The following is a 20270-nucleotide window of genomic DNA, read 5'->3' as shown; positions in this document are numbered from 1 at the left end:
AACATTGTTTAATGGGTATAGCGTTTCTGTTTTGTAAGATGAAGAGTTCTGGAGATTCATTGTACAACACCGTGAATGTAACTAACACTACTGAACTGTACACTGAAAAATGGTTAAGATGATAAATTTTATGTGTATTTAACCACAATTTAGAAGTTGTTTTAAAAAAAGCCCCGAACCATAGAATATACAGCACAGAGTGAGCCCTGATGTAAAATACTGGACTTTAGTTAATAATATTGGCTCATCAGTTATAAGAAATATACCACACTAAAACAGTATCTTAAAAATAGTGGAAATGGGGGGAATGTGGGGTAAAGGTATATGGGAACTCTGTACTTTCTGCTCAGTTTTTCCATAAACCTAAAACTAAAAAAGTCTTAATTTAGAAAAAAAGAAAAAATGTAATAAAAGACAAATCATAATTTCTCTTTTTGTTTTGCATTGGTATTGGGTGTCAGGAAATGTAATGACTTGCTTAGTTGAAGAACTTAATTAAAAAGAAAACAGTTTTCTTGACAGCCTTTCTAAGGGTTCACAGGGCTCTTAAATTATAATATTTGGCAGAAAGGAATTATGAGATCGTAGGAGAGGAGGTGAGGCCCAAACAAATTGGCAGAGAGTGACAGTGACAGCACTGCAGTTTATTTATAAATAGCTGTGCTAATTCTAATGAGAGCTGGTGTTTTCCATATTTTCTCATTTTCTATAACCTTATTTCTTGTGACACCAGGATAGGGTACTTCCTCTGTCACCATCTGCTTCAGTCACCTGCCATTTCTGATGGTCTTCTGAATCTTAAATTTGAAAGGGATTTCATAAGTCCTGTGTTAAATCTAACCTGTGCAAAGTAGCACTTATACCTGATGCTCATTTAGCTTTTATGTTTGAATATACAGGGCAGGGATTGAACACACATTGTTTTTAGAAAGTGGTCCATTCTTATCACAGAATACTCTTCCTTGCTATCACAAAGTTTTTCCTTATTAAGCTAACATCTTTGTCTTTATAACTTTTACCTTTGTTCTTATTTGACCTTTGCTGCAGCACAAAGGAAGTCTAACCATTTTTTTTCTCATTTATCCCTTCTCCTTTTTTTCAGGTCAGCATTCCAAATTTTAACTGTTCTTCATTTGAAAAGACCTTTGTTATTCCGTTGCTGTCACCCCTAGATAACATTTCCAGTTTCTCAGTTTCTCTCAAAATAGAGTTCTTAAAGCTGAACATAATACTCCAGAAGGAGGCTGTTTAATGTAGAATACTATGGGTCTGTTATTTTTTGCGAGACTGTTCATTCTATTAATTTGTTCAAAAATTACATTTGTTTTTTACAGCCATGGTATTTTTAGGACCATCCTGAACTTTCTTAAAGTCTGTAGGTTATTTTCTTATAAACTGTTGTGGTTCAGCTAGAATGTTATACCTGTGCAGTTGATTTAAACATTTTTAACATTACTTGTTAAACATTTATTTAATATTCAGAAATAATTTTATAGAGTGTTTTTAATGTGTATTTTCATTTACGTAATCCCATTTGCTTCTCATAACAACCATTGGAGCTAAGTAAAAAACCTCTTTGTCATAAAGATGAGGAAACTCATGGTCAGAGAGGCTGACTTATTAAGGTCACGTAACTTTAGAGTTGGTAGAATTGGGACTCAACCTCAGATCTTCTGATTCCACATTTTATATTCTTTTTATTATATTATGTTGTGCTAACTATAGATATCTCTAGGTAAATTAAGACTTTGTGAATAGGATTTTAAATCCCCATTCATCCTCCCTAGTGAGTTGGCAACATTTTGTTCCCCTTAGGGATGGTGTTTGGATCCAGTCTCAATACATTTCCATATTCATCTGTCATTCAATTGATCATCTTTTATGAAACAGCACATTGCCCTTGTTGATTCAGTTTGAAAGAATGACACTGGGATTACCTCTGTTTGCATTTTTAATTTTATTATAAGGGCTTAAGGATTCATTCTTCAAGTATCTCAATTTTAGGTAATACTATTTTTTTTTTAATTTTATTTATTTATTTATTCATTTATTTATGGCTGTGTTGGGTCTTCGTTCTCTGTGCGAGGGCTTTCTCTAGTTGCGGCAAGTGGGGGCCACTCTTCATCACGGTGCGCGGGCCTCTCACTATCGCGGCCTCTCTTGTTGCGGAGCACAGGCTCCAGATGCGCAGGCTCAGTAATTGTGGCTCCCGGGCCTAGCTGCTCGGCGGCATGTGGGATCTTCCCAGATCAGGGCTCGAACCCGTGTCCCCTGCATCGGCAGCCAGATTCTCAACCACTGCGCCACCAGGGAAGCCCCAGGTAATACTATTATTAGGACTTGCTTGTGCCTTTTTCTCTGTGTTATCCTTCTGTTTATTCTAACTGCTGTTGTTGGTTCTTGTTACATTATTATTGACCTAGTTCTCTTTCCAATACTGCTTCAGAATCTGTAATAGTAATTTTTAAAATTATTAAACAATAGTAATAATAAGGACACGTTATTTACCAGGCACTGTTCCAATGTTTTAGGTGTATTCACTCGTTTAATTATTACAACAACCCTGTGAGGGTAGGTACTGTTATCTTTTTTTAAACTGAATTACCGAGAGGTGAACTTAGTTGCCCGAGGCTACTTAATTAGTGGTGGAGTTGGGATTTAAGAGGCTAAACTACTATATTAAACTACTTCTCTCTAGCTGGGCTATTCCTTTGTCACTCAGACATTTCTAACTAAAGGGTAGCCTTCCTTCCTTCCTTCCTTCCTTCCTTCCTTCCTTCCCTTCTTCCTCCCTCCCTCCCTCTCTCCCTTCCTCCCTTCCTTTCCGTTTTTGTGTGTGTGTGTGTGGCCGTACCGTGCGGCTTACAGGATTTTAGTTCCCTGACCAGGGATTGAACCTGGGGCCCTGGCAGTGAGAGTGCTGAATCCTAACCACTGGACCACCAGGGAATTCCCTAAAGGGCAGTTTTTCATATGCTTGTGGCAATTGACATTTTATCCCTGTACAACTTAATCTTATGTGTTTCAGCTCCTAATAATAACTTATTAATCTTTTTGAATATTCCTGTTTCATCCAAAAACATTTATTGGCTGGTTACTCTGAGAGCATGGAGTTAGGAACATCTTAAGTCTGTCTGGGTGAGTTTGCAAAGTCTTCACAAAGATTGTAATTTTTGAGCCTTGAAGAATGAATATATGTTTTCAAAGCCAAAAGAAAAAGAAGCCATCTCTAATGTGGAGAGATTAGCAAGTTCAGTTGCTTAGAGGTGAGAGACGTAGCACCTTTGAGAAACTGCAAGTAAGTTCATTTGACTAGAAATGTAGATTTTTATCTGAAGGCAGTAGGAAATATTGCAGATTTTAAAAAGTTAATAGACTTTATTTTTTGAACTGCTTTAGATTTACAGCAAAATTGAACAGAAGGTACAGAGATTTCCCAACTACTCCCTTTCCCCACACATGCATAGCTTCTCCCATTATCAAATCCCCACCAGAATGGTACATTTGTTACAGTTGTACCTACATTGACACATCATTATCGTCCAAAGTTCAACTTCATAGTAGGGTTCACTCTTTTCTTCTTTTTTTAATTTTATTGAAATATAGTTGATGTACAATGTTGTGTTAGTTTCTGGTGTATAGCAAAGTAATTCAGTTACATATATATGGGATACATATAAGATTCTTTTCCATTATAGGTTATTACAAGATATTGAGTATAGTTCCCTGTGCTATACAGTAGGTCCTTGTTGGTTCTCTACTCCATATATAGTAGTGTGTATATCTTAATCCCATACTCCTAATTTATCCCTCCCCTAGGGTTCACTGTTAATGTTGTACATTCTATGAGTTTGGACAAATGTATAATGACATGTATCCACCATAATAGCTTCATACAGAGAAGTTTCACTCTCCCTAATAAACCTCTGTGCTTTGCCTGTTCATCCTTTCCTCCCTCCTTACCCCTGGCAACCACTGATCTTTTTACTCTCTCCATAACTTTGCCTTTTCCAGAATGTCATATAGTTGGAATCATGCAGTATGTAGCCTTTGCAGATTGACTTCTTTCACTTGATAATATTATGCATTTGTTTTCCTCCGTATCTTTTCATGGCTTGATAGCTCATTTCATTTTGGCACTGAATAATTTTCCTTCATCTGGATGTACCACAGTTTATATATCTGTCTACCTACTAAAGGACATCTTGGTTGCTTCCAAGTTTTGGCAGTTATGACTTCTGTAAACATCCATGAGCAGGTTTTTGTGTGGATATAAGTTTTCAGTTCATTTGGGAAAATACCCAGGAGTGTGATTGCTGGATTGTATGGTAAGCGTATGTTTAGTTTTGTAAGAAACTGCCAAACTGTTCCAAAGTGGCTGTACTATTTTGCATTCCCACCAGCAGTGAATGAGAGCTCCTGTTGCTCCACATCCTCGCCAGCATTTGGTGTTGTCAGTGTTTTGGATTTTGGCCATTCCAAAAGGAGTGTAGTGGTATCTCGTTGTTTTAATCATTGAAGAATTTTAACATGGAAGTGAAACCAAATTTATATGCCTGAAAGGTCCATCTGAAAGCAGTGTGGTCCTTTAAAAGGTGTGGAGGCAGAACTAGAGGAAGAGAAATTGGTTATGAAGCTGTTGCAGTGATTTAGCTAGACATGAAGAGGACCCTAGCATAGGCCCTAGCAAGGGATGGAGAAGAGAGAGAGATTTAAAAGGTACTTAGAAGCCAAAATGAGAAAGCTTTGATTGAAAGTGTGATGACGAAGTTAGTCTTAACCCCCATTTGGGGATATTTGGAAATGGGGGGAGGTATTTTTGGTATTGTTATAACGACTGAGGGTTTCTACTGGGATTAGGGGTCTGCTGAATGACCTGCAGTGCATAGGACTTCATTTCCTTACAATGAAAAATTGTGTTTCATTGAGAAACACTGTAGGGCGGTGACATTCATTGAGAGAAAAGAAAATGGTAGGTCTATAGAGGTAAGATGAGTTCAGTTTGAGCCCTGTTGAATTTGAGTTGTTTGTGGATATCCAGTTGAAGATGTCCTTAGGCAATTAGATGTAAGAATCTAGAATATAGAGAGAGCAGTTTCAGATTTAGGACTTGGTAGAGATGGTTTGAGCGTATAACTTGAAAAAAGGTAAAGGTTTGAAAAATCTACTGAGAGAAGTAGAGATGGTTATTGCTGACGTACAGTGTTATAGAACATCAACATTTAATGGACGAATGGAGGAAGAGGAGCAGTAAAAGAAAATAAGGCCAGAGAGGACAGAGGAAAATCAATAGAGTGATACCATTAAGGCTGAAAGAAGCGACAGTTCCATCCAGGAGGTGTACTCAATTTTGTCAAATACGGCAGAGAGCCAAGTAAACTAAGGACTTACAGGTTTATTTGGCAACCAGAAGGGCTTGGTGACCCTTCAGAGATTACTTTCAGTGGGGTGAGTGACAGAGGTGGACACTAGTTTATAGAATTAAAATGTGTGGTAGGTGAGGAAATTGGACAATGAATGTAGATTACAAAGCATTCTTTTAACTACCTGAACTTTCAAACATCATATATGTACACTCCTATTCTTTTAAGATTCTTAGGTTAGTATATCAGCTGAGAAATGGGCATTTATAGGTGTCTCATGGTTTACAGTTATTTGAATATTTCATTGTTTCTCATCCTTATTTTCTAAAAATTAATTGAAAAGGGAAAAAAATGCTAACACTAGTAATAAGCTTAGTTCTCATAAATTTAATGCATTTGAAGTGAAGAAGGATATCATTAAGCATGCTAATAACAGCAAATCCTACTATACATGCTAATAACAGCGATCTTACTGCACTTAAGATAGACAATTATATGTTTGGTTGGTAAAGAAAACAATAAAATTAAAGAACCTGGAAGGAATATTTGGTATAGAGCTTTAAAGACTGCAAAGATTAAAAAGGAATTGTGATTAGGGATTGTTGTCATATTTCTAGTTCTCTTAAAACATGGGGATCTGAACTTGACTTTCAGACATGTTTTCATGAGCACATTAAAAATAAAAGTAGAAGACTCCATGTACTCTCTCAAGATGATCTGTGAAGGGAAGGAGAGAGAGGGTAGCTTGTAAGGGAATGGAGAGATACAAAAAAGATTTATTAAAGATAGGTGATAACTTGAGCATGTTCCTCTGTGGAGGGGAAAGCTGGAAGACAGGGCAAAGTTGAAGATACAGGGAGAGAAGAAAACTAATCAGTAGACCAGATTCCTTGAAAAGGCAGGATGGCATATTGGATCTATAATAATGGTGTTAAGGGCTTAACCTTGGATGGGAGAAGAGGCACCTTTTCCATTGAGTTTGAAGGAAGACATAATGATGCATTTGATAGTAAGTACGTTGCACATGGAACCACAGGAAACTTGTTTATTCAGCAGTTTCTGAATGCCTACTGTGTGTTTCAGTCTGCTAGTTAGCGGATATGTAGTCCCTATCCTTGAAGAGGTTAGGGTCTAGTGAAGATGGGGGATTTTTTGCCTTATGTCCTATATGTTTTTTTTCAGGCAGGATGTGAGCCTTTTTGGAGTCTTTCCTAGTCTTCCATGATTCCTCAGATTATCCAGAGTAGTTTGGAGATAATATCTAAAAGGACTTTTAAGTTACTTGGGGTGTAATTTTTCCTGACCTGGAAATGTAAATTTACTCGTAAAAGCTTGACCTAACTACTTTAGTTCTTTCAAAGAGATCATAGTTCTCTCTCTCTGTTGTTATGACAGATACAGTTTTTTGTCATGTGGTAATATTGCTTCTTTATCCTTATCGGCTCCAAAACCAGTTAAATAGTCATTTATATCCTCTTCATCTAACTTTTAAAAGGACAAATCTTAGTTTATTTTTAATTTTTAATATTCTTAATGGTCTCCTTGAGGATCAGTCAGCCAACAGCTTGGAGTGTAAGATTGGTTAGGATTGTGGGTAGTAATTCTTTGCGTTACAGCTTATAGGTGTACCTTAGTGATTTACAGCTGGGGGCAGTTTTGCCTCCCAGGGGACCTTCGTCAATATGTGGAGATACTTTTGGTTGTCACCACTGGGGATGGGGCAGAACTGCTCCTGGCACCTAGTGGATAGAGGCCAGGGATGCTGCTAATGCTGTAATGCATAGGACAGCTTCCCACAACAAAAAATTATCTGCCCCAAAATGTCAAAAGTGCTGAGGTCAAGAAACACTGGTGTACATTAATATTTGAATACTTATGAGCTAGTCAAACATGCTTACCTACATTATCTCATTTAAACTTCAGAAACCCCTTACGAGGTAAGTGATACCCTTCTTGCCCTGAAGGCACCATTCATTTGTGATGGAAGCAGGATACAAAGCTTGGACTTAACTCTATAGGAAATTTTTATTATGTAAGTATTCAGGACACAAGCCTTTTTTTTTTTTTTTTTTTAAAGGCTATCTTTTGTCTTACCTGGTGTTTTTTTTTCAGGGACAAATATTCCTGACATTTGAAGTATATAATTTATTTTTAATATTACAGATCTAGAAATGGCCATTGCCTACTGGAATTTAGTGCTTAATGGAAGATTTAAATTCTTAGACTTATGGAATAAATTTTTGTTGGTAAGTTCATATTTTCTGCAGTTTGGTGTTTTCTCTAAACTTTTGCTTTGTTTGAAGATAAATTAACATTTTAAAGCATAACTAACTCATTTCAGAGCATGTAATGGACATAGAATGAAAAATTTGATTTCCAGAATTTTATTACATAGGTTGTTTTGCATTCTTGTATTTGGCATCATCTGGACTGTTTTTTTGAAACTCTTTTTAGTGATTTGGATGCTTTTTTTGGTTTGTTTTTTAATAGGAACATCATAAACGATCAATACCAAAAGATACTTGGAATCTTCTTTTAGACTTCAGTACAATGATTGCAGATGACATGTCTAATTATGATGAAGAAGGTAATGAACATTTTGCTCTACCAGTTTTTTGAAAAATTTGTCTTCTTTTATCACACACTCTTGAACTTCTTGTCTACTTCTGTTTTTCTTAGAGTTAGATTTCCCTCTTCTGAGCTTTTATTTGTGCTCTTCTGAATGTATGAAATACCTTCATCCTCTTTACCAATCTGCATTGTTTCCTTAAATACCAACTCTGTGTATTCATGTCTTCCAGAAAGGCATGAGTACTTTTCATCCATGTTTTAGATTTTCAGTTTACTTTAGGAACCTATTCTTTTCTTAATGTACTTTTATAGTACTTGTATATGTATTTTTTGTTGTTGTCTGTTTGTTTTGTCTGTGAACTTGATTGTAAACTCCTTAAGTTTAGTGACCTTGTCCAAATGGAAACGGACTTTAGTTTCCTACTGTAGTACTCTTGGCATTCAGTAAATATTCACTGATTGAATGCTTTTCTGCTGTTTCTTCATGTATGTATAAGGATGATTCTACCATCCACTATCAGGACATGTGCTTTTGTTTTTCTGGAACTGGCAGTGATTTACATTCATTTCTTCTCTCATACTTACCTAGTTCCCCTTGAGAATTAGCAGAATTTTTTTTTTTTGATATTGTTGAATAGACAGAGGTATTCTTTGAAAAATCTCTAGTAACCTTGGTGTCCTTAAAAGTGTCCTGGAACTACTTAATGTAACCAAAGATAATGTTATTTCCTTATCTTTGTTTCCATTGTCATGTATTGTCTTCTTTAAGAAGTGAGAAATGACTGATAATTGATAATTGTGCTTTCTATTAGACCTTACACAAAAGTGAAGAACTTCCTGATTTGGAGGTTGGCATAGAGGCATGTATAGAGGCATGCATATATGTAATTTAAAATCCTTTAGTAATTTATTATCATGAAATAGGTTAGAGTTTGATCCCTGCTGTTAATTTCATTTGTAAGAGTGCCACAAAGTGCAAAAAAAGATTAACTCCAGCCTACTGTGCTTTCAGCAGCACTGGCAGCATGTCATCATATCAAGGTCAGATTTGACCAAATTACTTCTGTGGCCTGACTTCAGTGGCCTTCAGAAAGCCATAATATTATTAATTACCAGAAGGGTTATTTATCATTCAAGGAATTATCAAGTGTTGGAATAATAGAGAAGAAAGAAAGGAATACTCTAGGTAGAAACACTAAAGAGCTAGAAATTTGGAAGTCCTATCAGTGGGAATACGTATAATGACATACTTTAACAATTATGGGGAAGATATTTTAAAAAAATAAAGGATTCTATTAAAATGTTAGCCTTATTTCTGCTTTTCTTTCTTTCCTTTCTCCCATCTCCCCCCCCACAGGAGCATGGCCTGTTCTTATTGATGACTTTGTGGAATTTGCACGCCCTCAAATTGCTGGGACAAAAAGTACAACAGTGTAGCACTAAAGGAACCTTCTAGAATGTACATAGTCTGTACAATAAATACAATGGAAAATTGCACAGTCAATTTCTGCTGGCTGGACTGAACTGAAGATCAATCCTCACAATTCAGACTGAGGGTTGAGACAAAACTTTAAGGATACATCTTGGACCATATCGTATTTCATTCTTCTAATGGTGGTTTGGGCTTGTCTTCTAGTCTGGGCCGCTCTAAACATTTATTATTCCAACATTGTGGATTTCATCTTATATCTGTGGACCATCCTAGTTTATTCTCCCATAAGTCTTAGAAGCTTTATGGTGATTTTTTTGAAGTTTCCATTCTTGCATAAAGCACAATGCTGTCTTCATCAGAAAACAGTTTGGCATAAGAATTAAACATGTGAGCATCACAATTTCTAAAAACTTCTTAAATATATGCTTTGGGCTAGTTGCAAAGACTATGCTGATAGCACTTCCAGTGAGAGTGATATATTTAAGTGTACCAGATCTGGAATGGTGTTTTGGTATGGGGGGATTTTTTTTTTTTCCTGGCAAATCACATGTATTGTTAACGTGAGTAGAGTATCTGTTGAAAAAAAAGTCAAAATAACCAATGTGAAAAATTTTTAGGATAACTTGGTGTGCCTACCCAAAATTTTACTGTGTTTTAGACCCTCGATTTCAGAAGGTTCCACAGAACTAGTCTGCACTTATCTTACCCATGTTTATATATAGTTGTCTTACAGGGGGTTTTATTTAGAAAAACATCTGCATAATGTTAGATTCTACTCCTGTCTACATTATGCACTCCATAATTGGATTTCATTATGATTTTGAAACGCTTATATGCCTGTCGAGTAAGTTAAACTATTTAATTTGTTTTGAATGTTTTAGATTGCTACATAATACAATATTCTAAATTTAGGCATGAGGGTTTATTTTTGTTTTTTGGTTTTTTTTTGGTCAGCGCACTATGGAACACATGAAATTCTCTTAATTTATAAGAAGATAGTAGGAATTAAATTTTGAAAATGGTTGTAATGAGCCATAAAGTTCAATTCTTATAGGTACTGCTCTTTCAGACAAATAGTCCATTTTTGATGACTTCTTATTTTGTTGAAATTGCTTTAACTGCTAATCACTGTGGTTGCCAAATATTTCAGGAGCAAAGATTTTCAAGCAGGCATGCACTTGATGCAAAGTACCAGTCTGGCTTCTATTTTCATAAATTATTTAATTTCTACTGTTCTTTGTTTCACTCAGATTAGCTCAGTTTTCACATCAAAGCAGAACTCTGTCTTGTATGTTTTTTTTTTTTCTTCATTACAAGACCCATGAACTGCTTTCATGCTGAAAATGCTCATTTCTTTGTTCACTTCTTGACCTGTGAAGAAGGGTTTATTGCTTTCTTAAACATTTCTATAAGGCAGGTTAAAAAATGTAAAATTTCAGATATTGGATGACTGGTTTTTAGCAGGAGTAGATTTTGCTTGGTGTATCCAGGCACTCTAAGTTCTAATGTTGAAATTATCAAAGGTATGTACTTCAGAATAGCAGTACATTATAAGGTATATGCGGAAATGATTTTAAGAAACAATGATATATTAAAACTTTTTATTTACATGATTTTGAAATTGACTAGAAAGCTTTCCCCATAGATATTAATATTCTAATCATAACTTTAATTCAAGAATATGATTCTATCAAAAGAAAATTTTGAAAATTTCTATTCAGGTTACTGGAATTGGTTATTAAAAAAAGAAAAGAAAAAAGAAGAATCCTGCTGCTTTCAGTATTTCCTGATTTCATATTTGTAAATATTAAGAGGAACTTCAATTATGAAAAATTTTAAAAAGATATATATATATAAATGTACTATTTTGTTTCCTGTCTTGAAGATTTTGAGTTATGGTATTGTTTTTGAATTGATTAATTAATTCCGGTATGCTGTGTTTTGAAATGAGATCCGATTAGCTTTTTTTCCCCAGTATAAATTGTTTTTCATAAAAGTCTGATATTGATTCGTGGCCTAGTGCCTTGGGTTTTACAGACTTTTCCTTTTAAATGCAAGACCTTTTCAACAAAATAGTGTTTGTCATCAGTTTGGTACTAAACATTTATAATTACTATGTAATTATAAACAAAAAAATACATAAAGCTTTGAATATAATCATGTAGCATAAAAGTTAAGGTTGTTAACTCTATGATGGCATCTTAGAATTAAACAATACTATTACTAGGGCTGAAAAGAGAAGACTGATTTAATGTGGTGTGGTTATTCTGAGGATACATGTCTGGTTACAGGGAATATTTTGTACTAAAAATGCTTACACATAATGGCCGTGTGTGTGTGAGTGTGTGTGAAAGAGAGAGATTGACAGATTGAAAGAGACACACATGCTCACACACACACACACACACACACAACTTGAATTGCTTTAATTCATTAGTGTTTCAGTCTTCATTCTGGTAAACTCCCCATGCTGATTCTTTGTTTTAAACTGAACCACAGGTACAGTTTCCTTTTTGCCAAATGTCAAAACAGGTACACATTTTACAATGTAATGCTTTTTAAATAGTAAAGTGTATAAAATTAGAAGTGCCCACATATAAAAATACTTGAGATCAAGATTATCTTTAGTGACTATCATCTGCATATCTCTGTAAGTTCAATTGTGTTTCTTACATCCCTGTCATATTACCAACAGAGGCAATAAAAGCTTCAGTGAAATTGCCATGACTAAATCTTTTCACATATTATTTCAGTGTAATACTTTTAAAGACTAAAATATACCAGAAAACTTTTCCAGAAAGGATAATTATTTATGGAAAGAGCATTATAATGGCAAGTTTTGGGGAGAAAAGACATGCCAAGTCTTGTTTACTACATTTAAAATGTTTACAACTATACTGGGCTGCTTTATTTAATTAACAGTACTGTAGTTGTGTAATACGGCTTTGTAAGTATGTGTTCTTCATTAGACTTTTAAAAAGTTTTAATGAGAGAAAGAAAACTTAATAAAATAACATGGGAAATCTTTTATATAATATGCTTACTGGGGAATTCTTATTTAAGCAAGGTATACTATTTTTTTTCCTCAGAAAGATTTAAGTGAATGAAGTGTTCATCTATTTTTTATTTGACGATAATCAAGAGGTTTGAGTAGTTGTAGCCAGTTTAATGTGCACTTTGCTTAGATATTTTAAAACATGTTACGATGAAGACTACGTATTGTAAACCTTCTGTAACTTTTACGTATGAATGACAGAAGAAAGTTAAACCTAATGAAAGAATTTTGGAATAAAAAAAGGAAAGTGGTGCTGGGGAAATTTATTATAGTTCACGAAGTATGCCTTTGTAAACCTGAATCAACTTTTAGCAAGAATTAATTTATGGAGTTCTAAATGTTAAATTGTGTATATTTAATAGACAATACTTACTTGACACCTCAGCACTTTTCTTTAAATGTTACTTTATACTTTTAACAATATGATTTATATTGCATACATAGATGTTTTGATAAGATTTTATCAAATTTGATAATGTAATGATAAAATGTTTTTAAAATGTGAACTATTTAACATATAACTTAATATCTGAGGACGCAATACCTGAATTGTGATTTCTACGTAATGTGATAATTAGGGTTCAAATTATGGCTCATCATTTAATTGATTATAAACGAGTATATTTCTGAACTCTTTACTTGCCTCCATTTTTACAATCATACAGCAATAATTTCTATTTTTATTTTATAGAAATGTGGTGAAGTTATATATCATGACACCTTTACCTTTGATTTCTGAAGGGGAAGGGGTTTATATTTTGTAGTTGATAAATTTGAAAATTCCTAATAGTACAAATCCCCTTTTCCAGGTTTACCCTTACTATTTGTCCCTATTTTGGTTGAATATTTGCCTGATTTGTACCTGATTCTGGAGGCAGATAGTCCTGTTTTTTTTTTTTTTTTCTTAATTCATAATACAGTTACATAAATGGTTTTACCAGAGCATTCTTGCCATCTATTTTCTTTACTCCTGTTGGGTAATTGGCATTTCTTGCTGACAAACTCATTTATTTGACACTTTTCCGCTAGGCCCAGTGTTTTGTGTTAATGTGGCTTTTGACTTCTCTTTCATTGGTCTTTTTTAAATCTGTCATAATACGGAAATTACGATAAAATGTGCACAGCCTTTGTAGTAGATGGAATTCCTAAAAAGTAATGTCTTTATTTGTGGAGTTTTAAAGACAAATTATTTGGGGAATCATTTTATAATTAATCCATTTTAAAAATTGAGTTCCTAAAAAGTATATTTTTAATCAAGTATATCCAAGTTTTTCTTACAAGTATTGCTTATGTATTTTCAGCTTGCCTTTTTTGTATTTGTGCTGTGCAGAAGTCAGTGTAGTTTGTAACTTAACGCATTTGTTTTCAAGCCATACCTTGAGGCTGCTATATTTATGAGGTTGGAAGCTTTCTATTTTATCTCTTGTAGGTTATTGGCGTTTCATATGAGATTTGGTTTGGGGAAAAAATGTTTGGTTAAAAACATGTTTGTTTTAATGACTGGCGTAAAGGGAACATTACCGCTTTGGCAGATTTTTCAGTGGAATGGGAAGAGATGGAGTCAGAATCCATCAAATAAGTTTAAAACAAACAATAATTTTTAACCAAAATAGTGAAAACAAAGCTTGATTTGAAACTTCATTGTTTCAAAGTTTGGAAGCTTACCAGACGGCAGCATGTGAGTGGCTTAATGAACAAAGCAAAGAAAAAAAGGATAATATTCATTTTATATTTAGAATGTATATGTATTTAGGTAGATGTTTAATATAACTACTTAAAATTTTATTTCAGGTTATGAAATATTTTAAGAAAACATTGGATCTAACGGAAAACTTGGGCGGTGCCAAATGAGATTTTTACAGAAAGGAACACTGTAGGGCATAAGTTTAGGGGAAAACAAAATGGCTAAGGGGAAATGCTAAGGAAAGCTCCAGACAGTGATTTTTGTCACATAGTTACATGACACAGAGCTTAAAGAGCAGTATTTGATCAGTAAGGTTTAGAGAGCTGTGTACTTGGAATCCTTTGAAAATAGCCAGTTTAGTTTTCAATATTCTTAATCCTGAGAGTATGTCAGAATTTAAATATAATGAAATTATATGAAATGAAAGCCAGAGGTTTAAAATAGTCATTCCTAAGACTTTATTGTGATGGTACTCAACAACAACTTTATTGAGTTATAATTTACACACCTTAAAATCCACCCATTGTAAGTGTATAATTCAGTGGTTTTAGGAAATTCATGGAGTTGCAAAACCACCATCACAATCCAGTTTTAGAAAATTTCCATCAGCCCATAAAAGTTCCCCTCATGGTCCTTTGCAGTTAGTTCCCGTTCCTACCCCAAGCCCTAGGCAGCCACACTAATCTGTTCCTATAAATTTTCCCTGTCTAGAAATTACATGTGAATAGAACCATACAATTTGGAGTCTTTTGTATCTGGCTTCTTTCCCTTGGCATAATGTTTTTGAGGTTCATCTGTGTTATAGCATATACCTGTACTTTAGTTCTTTTAGTTGCTATATAGTATTCCATTGTATGGATATACTACATTTTGTTTATTCATTCACCAGTCGGACATTTGGATTGTTTACATTTTTGGTTATGAATAGTAATGCTGTGAACATTCCCCATATTTGTCATTGTGTGGACATATATTTTAATTTCTTTTAGGTAGATTCCTAGGAGTGTAATTGTCGGGTTGTTTGGAAATTTTGTTTGACTTTCTAAACTGCCAAACTGTTTTCCAAAGTGGCTGTACCATTTAAAAATATTCCTATCACAATGCATAAGGGTTGCAGCTTCTCTAAATCCTTGTGAATGTTTATTATTATTACTATTATTGTCATTCTGGTGGATATGTATCTTAAGTGTGCAAGTTATATATATCTAGCTATCCTAATTCACCTGTCTGTGGGATGTGCAATTTGGGTAAGTATTGGGTTGGCCAAAAAGTTCGTTTGGGTTTCCCATACGATGTAATGGAAAATCCCTAATGAACGTTTTGGCCAACCCAACATAAGGTGGCCTGAGGGATTGCTGTAAAATTACTTGCAATGTACTTATACTTACTTGAAGGCAGTATTTTCTGTAACCAGTGAGGGTAGTTGTTACACCCTTCCAGTGGGAGTTCCAGTCCCGTAGTGAACTCTGGTGAGGAGGTGAACTGTGTAGGTAAAGAGTGATGCTGATGGCTGTTGCTTTGTGCTATTGTGTGTACGGTGATTGATATAACTACCCAGTTAGCCTGTGACTGGTGGTAATACTTAAAACGTTGTATATATAATTGTACAGATATGTCAGTCTCATTATTTTCTCAGAGCTCTTTTGCTTTGAGAAATTAATTTCTTAAGTTTGTAAAACTTTAGTTGATACTGTTTAGTTGCTGCCAGCCACCTGTGCTCTTAATACATAGTGGACATTGGCGTAGTGTTTATTTTATTTTTAATGCTAAATTTCAGAATATACAAAATAGTATGATGAACTTACTTCAACATAATCAATTCATGGCCGATCTTGATTTATCTATATGCCACCCATCTTCCCAACCCTGATTTATTTTGAAGCAAATCCCAGGTAGCAAATAGTTTCATTTGTAAATACGTCAGTTATGTATGTCTGAAAGATAAAGCTCTTAAAGATAACCACAATACTGTTATCACACTTAAATGTTAACAATTTATTAGTAATTATTCAGTTAGCATTTAAAATTGTCTCATAATTAATTTTCCAGTTCAAGTCACGTTTCAAATAAGGTCCATATGTTGCATATATCTCTGAATTTCTTTTAACTTATGGATCCCCATACCTGCCTCTCCTCAGCTCGGAATTCATTTGTTTCAAAATGCAGTGGTTGCTTTAAATTGTTAAACTTCTATGCAATTATATTTAAGGTGATATTTGATGTACTTAATCAAAAAATACTGTTAACTTGAAAATATTTTGGAAGTTAATGAAGTGTAGTCTAGAAAGCCACAATAATTGTATCAACAGACATTCCCTTAACTTTAAAATATAACGGGACTTGTATCCAGAATATATAAAGAACTCTTACAACTTAAGAATAGAAAGACAACACAATTTACAAATGAGCAAAGTATTTGAATAAACCTTTCTCCAAAACGTATATACAAATGGCTAATGAGCACATGAAAAAATGCTCAACCTCATTAGTCATTAGGGAAATACAACTCAAAACCACAGTAAGTTATCACTTCACACCCTCAAGGATTACTTTAATAAAAATGGACAAGTGTTGAAGAGCATGTAGATGAATAGGAACCCTTGTACATTGGTGGGAATTTAACATGGTGCAGCAGCTGTGGAACACAGTTTGGCTGTTCCTCAAAAAGTTAAACATAGAGTTAACATATGACTCAGCAATTCCACTCCTACAAATAGACTTGAAAACATACTCACATTCCAGCCCCTGGTAACCACTATCTTACTTTGTATCTATGAATTTGATTATTTTAGGTACTTCATATAAATGAAATCACACAGTATTTATCTTTTTTGTGATTTGCTTGTTTCACTTAGCATAATGTCCTCAAGCTTCACCCTTGTTGCAGAATGTGACAGGAATTCATTCCTTTTAAAGGCTGAATAATATTCCATTGTAAGTATATATCACATTTTATTTTGCTTATCCATTTATCTGTCAGTGGACATTTGGCTATTGTGAACAGTGCTGCTGTGAACATACGTGTGCAAGTATCTCTTTGAGATCCTTTCAGTTCTTTAGGTTACATACCCAGAAGTGCTATTGCTGGATCCTATGGCAGTTCTAGTTTAAATCTTGTGTGGAACTTCTATACTGTTTTCCACAGCAGTCGCACCATTTTACAATCCTACCAACAGTGCACAAGGGTTCCAATTTCTCCACATCTTCATCATTACTTATTTCCTCCCTCCCTCCCTCCCTTCCTTCCTTTTTTTTTTTTTTTTTAATACTAACCATCCTAATGGATATGAGGTAATATCTCATCATGGTTTTGAATTGAATTTCTCTGGTTAGTGATATTGAGCATCTTTTCACATGCTTGTTGGTCATTTGTATATCATCTTTGGAAAAATGACTATTCAAGTCTTTTGCCCATTTTTGAATTGGATTATTTGATTTTTTTGGTGTTGAGTTATAGGAGTTCTTTTGATATTCTAGATATTAAGCATTTGGCCTTATTAAGTCCAATGTGTCTGTATTGATTTTCTGTCTGGATGATTGATGAAAATGGGATATTGAAGGCCCCTACTATTATTATATTGCTGTCTATTTCTCTCTTTAGATTTCTTCTTTTATTTTGCTTTATATTAAAATAAGGGTTTGTGTGTATGTGTATGGAATCTTGGATTTTCAACATGAACGATAATATCTGCAAACATAATTTTTCTTCTTTCCAATTTCAGTGATTTTTAATTCTTTTTCTTTCCTAATTGCTATGACTAGGACTTCAAAAACCATGTAGAATAGAAGTGGCAAGAGTGGGCATCCTTGTTCCTGATCTTAGAGGAAAAGCTTTGCATCTTTTACCATTGAAGTAAAATGTTAGCAGTGGGATTTTCATATATGGTCTTTATTATGCTGAGGTAGTTTCCTTCTATCCCTGGTTTGTTGATTTTTTCTTGGGGGTGTGTGTCAGGAAAGGGTGTTGAGTCTTATCAAATGCTTTTCTGCATCAATTAGTATGATCATGTGGTTTTTGCCCTTCACTCTGTTAATGTGGTATATTAGAATGATTGATTTTCATGTGTTGAACCGTCCTTGCATTCCAGGAATAACTCCCACTTTGTCATGTTGTATAATTCCTACTGGAACTCTCCACAGAATGTAATCACTAAATGTTACACCTCTTCTCTTTAAGTCTCTTTATTATTGTTGGGTGTCTGTTGCAGCAGTATGGCTGTATCTAACTACTACATGCACTGAATGTGAAAGTTTTCTAAGGGAAACAAGAAAAATTATTGAATTGGATCCTCAGATACTTTTTAATTCCAGGCTCATTAACAAATCTGTAACTTGCTTAGAGACATGAGGAAAAGAAAGTTTAGCTCACTGGTTCACAAACTTTAGTGTATCTAAGTTTTTTAGTTTACTTATTTTTAAGGTAACCACCTTAGTCCTACTTCTGGAGATTCTGAATTGGTTCAGCAGGGCCAGAGCTCCAAAAGAAAAGGAGCCACCCATGTGATCTAGATCTAGCAGAGAACAGTAGTTCAAAGTCCCTGAGTCATGAATGAACTTGGCAAGTTTGAGGAATGGAAGGTAAGGCAGTGAGGTGGCAGTACAGTGGCTGAGGAGCAGAGTGCCATGAGATGAGAAGAGAGGCAGGCAGGAGGCACATCACGTATGATTTTGTGAACTAACACAAGGAGTCTGAATTCCTAAGTGCAATGAGACACCTTTGGAGATTTTAAAACAGGGAAGAAAAAATTTTTGAGTTTTGCTTTTAAAAGATGACTGGCTGCTGTGTGGAGAATGGTTTCCAGGGAGCTAGGAGGTTGCTGTCTAGACTAGAGGTGATGCTCCTTTGAACTAGTGTGACAGTGATAGAAGAGAGGTTGGCAGACTAGGGATATATCTTAAAGGTGGCATCAAATAATTTAATGATGGGTTGTATGTTGGGGGGACGGAAGGAAATATGTCTAGTTGGAACAGTTGTGTGGATGATGGTGTCATTTATCATAATGGGAGACAATTAGATTAGAAATGAGGGGGGGAATCAAGTATTCTGTTGTTAGACATGAATGTTTCTTATTCTCTCAAACAAGTAAAAATAAGTAATGCCCCAAAGTATAGCCAGATAGTTTTAGTGCCTCCAATCTGGGTGCTATGAGCATTTTTGGCTAGGACAATTCTGCATTGGATCTCAGAGCTGTACATTTTACCACAGGAAATGAAAAACTGCCCCCCCCCCCATGTGATGATCTAAATTGCACACAGATTTTTAAATGCCAGATAGGGTAGTTCTACTACAGGTTGTACCTCTGGTGTACCTTTGCTAGTGCAGGGGGTCTTTACATCCTTACATGTGTCTTTTCTCAGGCAATGGACACGAAAAAATACAACTTATACTGTAAATTCTGTAAATTTTTTTATATTAATGTTCTTATAAAAGATTTTGCATTATGAACTGGCACCTTAGTCCAGTCTACTTTGTCCAGGCCAGTTCATTCTATTATTCTCATTCTTTTTTTTTTAAAATTATTTTTTATTTTTTATTTTTAAATTCTCATTCTTAATTATCCTTCTTATGCTACCAATGTGAATCCACAATTAATTTTACATTTTTACTAACAAGAAATTTAAAATATTGGAAAATGTACCATATAAAAATCACAATCTAGTGACACTTGTTAGTCTTCGAGAAAGTACAGACCTGGAAAGAATGAAGCATGTTGGAAATGGTAAGATTAGATAAATATAAAATGCTTTAAAATTTTTAATTTCTTTAAAATAATTCTGTTTAAAGCAAAAAGTGTTTAGTTGGGTTTATAAGATGTAAAAGTAAAATACATGACAATAGTACAAAGGATTAGATGAGGAATAAATGGAATTTTAGTGTTTAGTATATTATAAATGAAGTGGTATAATAAATACAGACTGGTTCAATGTAAGGATGATGTATTATAAATCATAGGAGTTACCACTGAAAACAGGTATAAGCAAAAAGCTAAAATAGGAGATTGAATGCTAAAAAATAATCCAAACGAAGGCAGAAAAGGAATAAGAAATGCACAAGAAGAGATGGAATAGAGAAGAAAGAGCAAGATGGAAAGTTTAAATACAAATATATCAATAATTATATTGAACATCAATGGGCTTAAACATTCCAATTAAAAGAGGCTGTTG

At 34.4% G+C, this 20270-nt stretch overlaps 1 protein-coding gene across 4 annotated transcripts in view; it reads left to right on the top strand.

Moving 5' to 3' along the window:
- Positions 1-12098, top strand: part of DCUN1D1 (defective in cullin neddylation 1 domain containing 1) — a 30291-nt gene extending 18193 nt beyond the window's left edge. For 2 of the 4 annotated variants that reach the window (XM_082461421.1, XM_082461420.1), the window contains exons 5-7: positions 7527-7609; positions 7854-7950; positions 9292-12098. In XM_082461421.1, the coding sequence (XP_082317547.1) occupies positions 7527-7609; positions 7854-7950; positions 9292-9371 (260 nt within the window). In that variant the 3' untranslated portion in view covers positions 9372-12098. Of the gene's footprint in view, positions 1-4403; positions 4488-7286; positions 7437-7526; positions 7610-7853; positions 7951-9291 lie in introns of those variants that run through there. The other 2 variants (XM_082461423.1, XM_082461422.1) reach the window with 2 other exon arrangements.
- The last annotated feature ends 8172 nt before the right edge of the window (positions 12099-20270 follow it).

This window comes from Balaenoptera physalus, assembly GCF_965194825.1.
Source record: "Balaenoptera physalus genome assembly, chromosome: 4".
Classification (NCBI taxonomy): domain Eukaryota; kingdom Metazoa; phylum Chordata; class Mammalia; order Artiodactyla; family Balaenopteridae; genus Balaenoptera; species Balaenoptera physalus.
Note: the sequence above shows the minus strand (reverse complement) of the source record. Positions and strands in the feature narration are given on the sequence as shown.